Below are 10,909 nucleotides of genomic sequence, written 5' to 3'. Positions count from 1 at the left end.
CCTTGTTTTGCACACTGTAAAAAATAACCAACCCAATCATACATTTGAACCCGTGTTTCGAACTCGTGTAACTTTTTCACCCACATTTATAAGCCACATAATAGCTGAGACAGAGATATTTAAAACAAATAATGTGAGGAGAGAAAATTACGAATTTCAGCTCGACAGAACGAGCCATACAAAAGGACATAGATTCATTTTTTACAGTGTAGGTCCTCCTGTCTGCCCCTCCTTCATCATCTGCCTCCCCGCGCTGCACCGCCGCTCCTCTCTGCCTCTCACACAGTTTTCCAGGAGGACCAGCCGCTGTCAGACTCCCTGCACACACACACACACACACACACACACACTCACACACACCCACCCCGGCACGGACAGCTGTACAGCCGACCAACAACCATGGCTGCACGGGACACTTCCTTTCTGCTCATCGGACTTCTGGTCCTCTTTCACACCTGGGGAGGTGAGTGCAGCAGAACATGTTTGATACGCGATACGTGCAACTCTGGCGGTTGAACTGAAGTTGGTGGCAAACATGTTGGTGTTTTAAACTAGCCTACCCTTTATGTCACAATGAATCACACGAAGAGGAACACTAATGTACACCCCGAGACAGACTTTTTTTGAATGAACCGTGTCATATTGAAATAATGGGACTGCATTGAGTGTGATGAAGTGAAGTAGACTACAGACGAACATACTGTGCTGAGGTATTGCGACTGAAACAACTTGCAGAATTCAACTTTTCATCATTTATGTCGGGTGCAGAAACATTTTAAGAGACTTTAGGGAACTCTAGAGGTGTCAGGTCAACTGTTGCCTGCAGAGAAACTTTGCTCATATCGCCCTGCTCCATACTGTAGTTGAAGCCCCTGTATACACTGTGAGACTGCACAGTCCCCACTTGCTTACATTACTTTTGTGTAAAAATCTACCCACCAATGGTAGTAAACCCTTCCAACTTCTGCAGCTCTATGTTGATGTTCTATGTGTGGTTTTTCAACTTCCTTATCTTGTGAAAGTCCTCACAGAAAGCAGATTTTATATGGATGATAGGCCTACTTATTTATCAAGAAATTTACTTATTTATCAAGAAATTATAACAAGAAACAATAACTTGAAGGCTGTGGCTAAATACACTACCTAAAAAGTTTATTGAACACTATTTATGTAATTTTGCCATTTTTGAAATGCCTTTGCATTGTGGGTCTGATATTGGATTGCCGATTCTTAACAGTGAAAATGTTTTGGAATATTTGTTGTACCTGTTGTGAATAGTTATCATTGTTGGACGCCTAAACTGTAAAACATCTTAATTGAAATGATCCTTATGTTACGTCATACTTTGCTCTATTTTCATGGTGGTAGGTTTGAATAGTTTGCTGCATGTATTTTTAGCCACTGACATCCACATAGGTCCGGTTGTAGTCAGAGAGCTCCGTCTGCTTCCTGTCAGCTCTGATCAAGTGGCTCAGGCAGCAAACTGTCTCTATCACACACACACACACACACACACACACACACACACACACACACACACACACACACACACACACACACACACACACACACACACACACACACACACACACACACACACACACACACACACACACACACACACACACACACACACACACACACACAGAGTCAAACACATTCCCGCCCTGAAGTCCAGCTCTCAGAGCACAGGTTTTAAAAATTGCAGTTTGTCATCAGACTACCACTTTAAATCAGCTGCGTGATACTATACTGTACAAAAGTTGGATGGCACCTTGTGATATGCATGATGACGTGCAGATGAATGTTTATTTTTAGAAGAGTGCATGTGATAGATTTATATGTTTGGTATGTGGGTGAGAGAGGCATGCCCCCTCAGCCTTCCACCTACAGTTAATTTCAACAACTTTTTGTTTGTTTAAACAAGACAAGTCCATGTGCTTTTGAACCCCAAATCCTTCCTCTTGTAAGCAGGACTTCCCTCCTTGCTTCCCACTCTCCCCACGTCTTTACCATTCCTTACCCCTGTTTGTCCTCGACAACATAAGCGTTTCCCCGCCTCGTCCATGCATTGTGCTGATCTCCTGTTAAAGTTCAGCCCGACCATTGTCCGGGATCTTACCCAACTCCTTCTGCTCTTATCAGGTCCATTTCCTGTGCTACTCCTTCTCTGGTTTTGTTCCGGCGCTGGTGCCCATCTGCTTTTATCCACATCTGCCCTGCTGTTTATTGTCTTACATTTTTACCAAATAAGCATAGATCATTGACCAGAGGAAGACATTTTGATCTTATCAATCTTTAGCTGCAAATTACCGTTGACTATTTTTCATACATAAATCAAATATTCAGTTTAATGACAAAAAATTGCAATCACATCTTCACAGTCAGATTTATAATTGTTTTTGTCATGACTAACCAATAGCCCACAATACAAATACTGGTTTACCAGCCAATATGAGGCATTTTTCCTGAAGCATTACCCAAACAATTATCAAAATTGCTACAGATTAACTTTTTGTTTATCGATTAATCTACCAATTGGCAAAAACAAAGCCGTAATAGTGACTTTTAAATGATTATCATCTCAAGCATTTGCTGATGATGGTTAAAATCCACTCAAGACGCTCTTTTGGAACACACCCATGCCATGTATGTGCACATGCAGCACAAATGAGTGCTATTGTATCTTTACCATATCTCCGTCTCAGCCCTCTTCCCACATCATAGGAAAGATGGACATGCTGTTCCTCTGCAGTGTTGACCCCAGATAAGGATACTATTCACTTCCTGTGACTTCAGCTAATCAAGCCGGGCCAAAGAGCAGCGTCGTTAGACCCTGCTCATTTAAAGGTCATCACTTTCTGCCTGGTATAGGCGCCATGCTTCCGTTTCATTATCTCAAAACAACTGCTGCTCTTCAGAAGAAGCGGGCCGGTCATAGACAATAAATGCCCTTGTTGTGTTTCGACCGCAGAGCATAGAAAATTGAGGCCCAGTAATCTAACAGAGCATCATTATAGCAGAAAGGGCTTCAAATGGAAGTATCTAAATTCAGACCTCTTTTCCATAAGAGGTTCTGCTTTATATAAGCAGAACCTTACTAAGACTATTTGAGGACACGTTTATTAATTTCTGACATAAATATTACATATTCTTCATCAACTAACGGAAGTAAACACTGTGCCCAGAAAACAGGTCCTTGTTTGGAGGAAGTTTGTCACAGGCACATGCTATCTTATCTTTGTCCTGAATTAAAGCCTTGAGCTGTTCCAGCGCTCTGTTTATGTGTTCCCAAGTAACAGACCTCAGGACAGCACAACGAAAAGGAGCAGTCCCACACTGTTTTCAATCTGGAGCACGACGGTGCTTCATCAATCTGGGGATGTCTTCAATTGTTTTGTTGAATTTACTTTTGTTAGGATTAGTGTAACATAATCCAGATCTTCAGGGAAACCTAGAAAGGAAACTGTACAAAGGCTAGAGAATATCTGCGTTGTATAAATATAGTGTGAGAAAAACAGGAAGTCCTAGTATCTTTTATGGGTTTTGAAGCCTATGTTTTGTGGATGTATGAAAGACGTTGTTGTTTCCTGCTTATGCTCTGGTGTGACCTCCGCTCTTTCATTTCTGCCAATGATGAGATCAACTGAAATGTTGTGTGCTATTATCAGGTAATCCAGACAGTAATCACCACTTGTGGCCACAGCTGTTGCTGTTCAGACAAATTGACATAGGCTGGCTTTATAAAGGTCACTGCTATATTATTACTGTAGTAATGCCGTAACCTTATAATAGATATTGGCAGCAATGTCTAGCCCTCAGAATTAGAACATATGTATTGGTCCTTACATAGATATTAGAGATGCAAAACACATACAATTAAACCAAATTTGGTGTAAAACTTTAAAGTGTAAAGAAAGAAGAGATTTAGCAGTCTTATTTTCCTTCCACCAGTAGTTTGGTAATAAGCGAATGAATAGGCCTGGTTTGTGTGGGAACTGGCAATGGAGGCTTGTCCTGTCGACAAGGATCCACGATTACATGCGTCTGTAACGGATTTGTTAATGTTTGTGGTTGTGACTCTGGCCTTCTGAAGAAACTTGTTTATCTGCTCTATAGCACTCTCACATGCAGATTTCCAGTTCGATAAAAGCTCTTAGACTTGAACAAATCATCAATACCTTAGTGGTGTTGTTGAATGAATGGTAAGGTTTTAAGTATAATGAAGGAAAATGTGCTGAAAGTTAAAACATACTAAAACAGAGTGTTAAACCATGAAAGCAGAAGAAATGCTGCATTTATGTGAGGTGTTTTTTCTTTTGTTGGGAAAAGCGGCCTCCCTGCTAAACTATATAATGGGTTAAGGCTTTGCACTTGGGAGCAGGAATTGTAGAAGCAAAGGGTTTCCTTTTACTGTTTGTTCTTCCTATTGATGTGAATAACATCCATTATCACCATTACCTGGGTCAATATGGCGAACCAGTGATGGAGAGGGCGGGGGGGGCTGTGCTGGTGCAGAAAGCTTCCAGGACTTTGTGCTGTTGTCATCAGGGCCAGTTTGTGTGCGCTCAGCGAGTAGCAGAAAATTATTGTTTGTATAAAGTAGCTCAAGCAAAGAAGCACGTCTTGTTGACTGATAGCTTAATCTCAACAGTTTTTGTTGCCAAAGCGTGTGGTCTCACACTTGTTAACTGCGTAAAAGGAAGGAAGGAAATTCATTTTTCTTCCTTGTTCAGTCTTACGTTATCAGAATAGGGGAAAACAAGCTTTTGTCCCAAAGAAACATTGCTTTTGTTTTACACATTTTGGCTTGAAATTGACAAACAACTGCAGGGGGAATGTTTTTTTTTTTTTACAATTGCCACTGAATAATTGCTTTCACAAAATACAGTTTTTTTTTATTTGTCCAGTTTCAATGCTTCTTGCAACACTGTTTGGTTTGATAAGAAACACACCACCAGTGATGTCCAACAACAAGACTTAACACAATACCAACCAGATATGCAATGAGGCATTTGATCTATATTAAAGAACCTTAACACACATTGGAAAGTTAAATGTAGTTGATGTTTTGCTTAATTGTTGACTGCAGGCTCAATCCATTATTTTTGGACTGTATATAAATCACCTTTAGCTCCTTTAGCTGAAGAGCCAATTCTCCTCTGAGTGTCACTACTTACTGCTGCTCTCACAGCCTTTGAAGTTCCCCATCAGACGGACAGCTGCGTACACCTGGCGCCTCCCAGGCCTGTCAAAACACACACACACACACACACACACACACACACACACACACACACACACACACACACACACACACACACACACACACACACACACACACACACACACACACACACACACACACACACACACACACACACACACACACACACACACACACACACACACACACACACACACACACACACACACACAACCTTTATAAACCTAAACCTGTACAATGTGGGACATAAATCATGGTTAAAGCTGTCTTATAGGTCCCACAATAAAATAGAAGAAATTGTTAAATAGTTTATCTCCGTGACCTCCGGCCTCTTTTTGTATTGTAATGAGAGAGGTTAAGAGGTCAATGTGGTGCTTTCAACGCTACTTGAGTCAAAATGAAGGAAAATACAAACAGGATGGAGGGTTTTGTTGCCTCTACGGATGCTCAGTTAAGTGTTTTGCAGGTTTGAACCTTGTACTCTCTGTAGGAAAGCAGGATGCAGGCTCGCCCGTTCTCTTTCTGACGTATTGATTTAAAGCACAGTTTACTAGAAGAGTATTACAGGACTGTTTATGTGGTCCCGCCATTTGGAAGTCATTTAAATGCTGTTTTTATGAAGCTGGCAGGAACAACAAATCTTAAATGCTGTCCCTATCAAACTGTCAGGTGCTGCTTGGGCAAGGCACTAAACCCCAAAGGGTCTTTAGGTTCAAACCAGTGTGATGCATGCTACACAAGAATATGAAATGCAGTGCAGTTATTGATGAAGCGACTATGAACGAATTGGAGGAAAAGCACTTTGTCGTCACTTCCTTGCCGGTTGTAAATGTAATATAAATAGTTGTTCTTTTATTCTTCAAGATTATCTGCGAGAGCTCTGCACACTTTTGAGTGCAGCGAGGTTACTAATATAATAATAATAATATCTCTTCTCAATGGGATGTCTTGCTAGTTACACTAGGGTCTCGGTTAGAACAACAAACCAAGCCAAACCCTATAATGTTGCATAAGCCCTGAAGTGAACTCTAAACCTTCAGCGGGTTTCTTTTCTGCAGACAAATTGGGAAAACTCTCATCGGCCAAAAACATCAAGATTACTGAGGAGGTCACTGAGGAGGCTTCTGAGATTATGTGAGACGGCAGAGAGGTGAAGCCTACTGGTAATAGGTCAAAGGAGCAATTCATGGTGGTGATTTAATACTTTAATTATTTTTGTGTATTATTATCACCAAATGCATTGCAGACTTAAATATTCTTTTTTTTTTGGTTTGTCTGTTGCTTCACAATTATACGCATGAGTAATAATAATTGCAATTATAATTACATATGAGGAAGTGCAATTTTTGTTCAGGAAGGGTGTTGGTTGTTATTTTCCTTACTTTCTGTCAGGCACTTAGTTAGAAGAGGTTGTTAAAGGTTTAAGGTTTAAGGTTGTTTAAGTTGTTTAAGGGTCCAGACAGCTGCCCTGTAACTGGTGTTGATGAGCCAGGAGGGAAGCAGCTTTACAAACAAACTCTGTGAAGCTTAACTCTAATAAAGAATCGGCCTGCAATAATTATCACTCAGTCTCTTTGTGTTAAATATTTTGATTATAACTTTGTTTCTAGGTGGATACAAGTTCAAAACTATATCAGTACACAACAATATTCAATTTTGAAGTTTTTTTTTTTTTTTTTAAGATTCCGGCTTTCTGAAATGTGTGTGCCAGGTCTACATTAGGGTTAAGATCAGAGAATCCTCTCACTTATGGCGATACACTTTCCAGTATTGTTAGGTTTAGAAAGCTCAATCCCTTGGTTTGGGTGATGGAAACATTGTGATAAAACCCAAAGGCTCCTGCATGAGAGTCAGATGAGCTACTGGCCCTTTCCAAACTCTTACTTTTTGCCTATGAGCTTTAAGAGCATATTTACTCCCGCATCTTGAACGTTGGCATAAACTCATGGGTTGCAATGTCATCCAACCTGGTTGAACAGTAAATCCTGTATACTGGACAATCATTTCTACAAATAAACATATTGACGTACTTACAAGAAAGTTAATTTCTACAATGCAATCTATGTACAGTTATTACTCCCTCACTCTTTAAATATCAAGACATTTATTTTAGTCATATGAGCAGTTCTTAACTGTGAAAGACAAGCATTTCCCATTTTGAGTCTACTGTACTAACCCTTTCACAAACGTCATAGATCTGGCATTTTGTCTGTGAAATACCTTATTTTTCTCTCACTCTATTTCAAAGGTTGTATATTGGCCCCCAGATGAGCCAGCTGTTCCTTTTTGTCAGTCACAGCGACTCCGATTTCGGAACCATGGTTTCTACATGGTGGTTTAGCTTAAAGAAAAAGTGATCATTCTTAGGGGTTTCAGGGGTGTGGAGTTTTACAGAAATGTTGAAATAAACACCATTCACGCTGTCAGATGGGTTAAGGGATGTGTGAAATATGGGACATATGTGTATTATGAAATGCGTCTGGGCAAAAAATCATGAAATTAACTGAGGTTGTGAAACTAAAAAAAAAAACGTTGCCTCATTTGTAAGAAAATTAAGTAATTTATGTACACGGAGAACATAAAACCTTCATAAGACAAGCATTTACTGCACTGTTGTTGCTGGTTGTCTGATGTGAGCATTGGCTGCTTTGTTTTTACAAAAACAGTTATTATGATCATCTTGTTTTAGTGGGAACAAACTATTTAAATTAACACCTCACTGTGTATAAGCGGAACCCTGACATGGGACTCTTTAAAGTGGTGCTTCTCCTCTAAAGCCTGCAAATGCTAAAACCTTAGCTGTATCCAGTGTCTCCCATTTGCTCTCCTACTGATCTGTTATCATAGTTGAGGATGATAGGAGCTGACGTCATTTGTTCCAGACTATTTAAGGCATAAAATATGGTGGGATTGAATGAGCCAAATTTAATTTGGACGTAATGAAGGTGCTGCTCTCCACAGGGTCTGACTAACCACACAGACAGGCAGCGAGCACAAACACATACCTACACAAGGCTTAGGGAGATATAGCTACAACAAATCAAAGAGCAGTGCATCCAGTTACTCCTATAACCTTGAATGATGGTCTATTATTTCTTAACATGTATATTTATCCTTTTATATTTGATAGAAATGTAATTTCTTTCCGCCTGAAGCACATGAACAAGCCTGCCAGTCGCAGACAATTGCAATTATTAGGTTGAGTCGCACATGTCACAGCTGCCTGGTTTGTTTAAGCTGTTTATATACATATAATACATTGAGTGGCCTTAACCTCTCCCCTTTTGATGTTCCCCATTCAGCCTTTTTGCATTTTATAATCTAATCAGAATCAGAATACCTTTATTAGTCCCACAGAGGGGACATTTGCAGCGTTACAGCAGGAAAGAGCCACAGACAGCTTAGTGTTGCATATCTTACATGCGTTAAAAAAGTACTAAGTTATAATAATTCATGATTTCCATAAATAAAAACATTTGCTCTTCTTCCACACATAGAATGTAAAGGTTGAACGTCAGAAGAAGCCAGCAGTCTCTCTTTGTCTGACTTGAACCTCTTGAATTTGACCTCAGAAAGCATCAATAAGACAATAATTGTAAAATAGTATGTCTAAATAAAGATGGAACCTGAAGTATGTGGCGCTGATAACATGGTTACATCATGGGACTTCGAGGATGGCCTACACGTGGGAGATGTGGTTTCCAGACCTTGGCATGCTTATCACATGGAGTACATCAAGTAGTGAAATCTTTGCTGTGTGATTGATTTGATCCAGCATGATATACGGTCATGTGTGTTCATGAGAACAGTTTATAGCATTGAGGAGAAACACCAGGCATGTGCTTTAGATTTGTGATATGAAACTGAAAGTCGAGTTGAAACCAGAGCAGAGACTTTACACTTTTTCAGTTCTCTCTTTTACTTTGATGGTCAAACATATATTACAATGTTATGTTAAAGATATGATATACTTATTATATGATGAAGAAATCCCATTAAATGTTATTTTGTTGGAGTGAATAACATACAGATGCAGAATCCAATCCACAGACATGGCCTCCATCACTAGCTGCTGCATGTTGATTTCTTGTCTCTTTTTCATTCTGACACGGTGATTTATGTGCTTCTTCACTCTTCGTCTCTGCTCTGAGGTCAAACACACAGAAACACAGAGACCTCTCTGTCCCTCTGCTAACTGATGCCAATGTGAGAGAAATGCTCCTGGGCGAGGGGCCTCTCCTTTTGCCCTCTGGTCTCTTTTGCTTTTTAGTGTGAAGAAATGAGACTCCAGTGCTGCTCATTACCAGGAACCGGGGCTAATATCTTTAAAGGGCTAGCAGCCAAGCTAGTGTCAAGCACTATGGTTAAACCCCTCATTTCTACCACATGTGGCTGGAGGTGCAGGATGGGTTGGTCTTCGGTGGGTCTAAGGCTAACATGGTCAAAGCATTATTCTCATGTTTTTGAACATATGATTGAAGTTGCATTGCGTTTAGAGAGCTCTCAGCGCCGCTAGATGCTGGAAAGAGAGCGAGCACAGATTAGATCTCGAGCCGTACAAAGCTTGAGCTGATCCTTGGGTCTAAAGCTGTCCTCCGGGAGCTTCACAAGCAAAAGTGGAGACTAGAGGCCTGGCTGTCAGGATCTCTGTCTATTCTCTGATAGTTCAACACCCTGCTTAATAATGGATGTTGTTTTCCTGAAACAATGCTCCGTGCTGATCTAATGCACATTAGGATCCTTTTAACCTAATGCAACCTATCAGGCCTCTGCCATGACTCTGTGCCGCTGACTCCACAGAGCAGACTGATGTGTTCGCTGTGGCTTCACAGTGTTTAGTTACAGATGATCACTGCTGGTAGTTAACCTTTATGGTCCACTTTCCTCTCTGACGTTAGTGTTTGTTAAAGGAATTATTAGCGCCTTCATTTATCGTGTGTAGTGTCATGAGATTATATCTCAAAGCTTCATTCATTCATTAGTCTTGTTTTTCCAGTACTTGAAGTTCTTTCTCTGCGGATGAAACTGTGATTACTGAAATATCTTTTTCTATGTAGGTCACACAAGACATTCAGTAGAAAAGTGATCTGATATGATTTGATTCTGTATCATTCATTTCATTTCAGTCTGCCTTTCCCAAGAAGGGAAAGTCAAAAGAGATCATTGTTGTCATCGTTCTGTTGCTTCATCATGCTGCAAAAACACCCCAGACCTCAGATTATAACATGTGAGATATTTAAAATGGACCTTGTTATTTGTCCTGTCATAAATAGGCTAAGCTTTTGGCAAATAAATCATGTGAGCAAGGGATACATTCACACCAACACTGTTGCAAGAACTAGAGATGACGTCAGTGCTGTTTCTTTGGGCAACTTGCAAGGAATTACAAGTTTCATTTTTACCTCTTGCTCTCCATTGGGATTAAAACTTGGCAATAAGTGTATACTGTAAAGCAGCCTTGAATTATATATTTACATCCTCTCTGTTATGGACACAACAAAGTGAGGGGTCAAGTAGTTAGTGCTAATCTTCTAAGCACTACCATACCTGACCCAACATCCAAAAGTGTGTGACAATTTGGAGGGATTTTTAAATATTTCAGCACAGTGACTTTTTAAGTGCCAATTTCATGAGATCTTTATAGGTTCCATTAATTGGTATTTATGTATACTTTAATAATTC

General features: G+C 40.1%; 1 protein-coding gene across 2 annotated transcripts in view; it reads left to right on the top strand.

Moving 5' to 3' along the window:
• Positions 1 to 278: 278 nt before the first annotated feature.
• Positions 279 to 10,909, top strand: part of mcamb (melanoma cell adhesion molecule b) — a 32,958-nt gene continuing 22,327 nt past the window's right edge. For both annotated transcript variants that reach the window (XM_079676876.1, XM_079676875.1), the window contains exon 1: positions 279 to 463. In XM_079676876.1, coding sequence (XP_079533002.1) covers positions 400 to 463 — 64 coding nt within the window. In that variant the 5' untranslated portion in view covers positions 279 to 399. The remainder of the gene's footprint in view (positions 464 to 10,909) is intronic.

The sequence above is a fragment of the Notothenia rossii genome (assembly GCF_949606895.1).
Source record: "Notothenia rossii genome assembly, chromosome: 4".
NCBI lineage: Eukaryota > Metazoa > Chordata > Actinopteri > Perciformes > Nototheniidae > Notothenia > Notothenia rossii.
The sequence above is the reverse complement of the archived record's forward strand: the minus strand, read 5'-3'. Positions and strand labels throughout refer to the sequence as shown.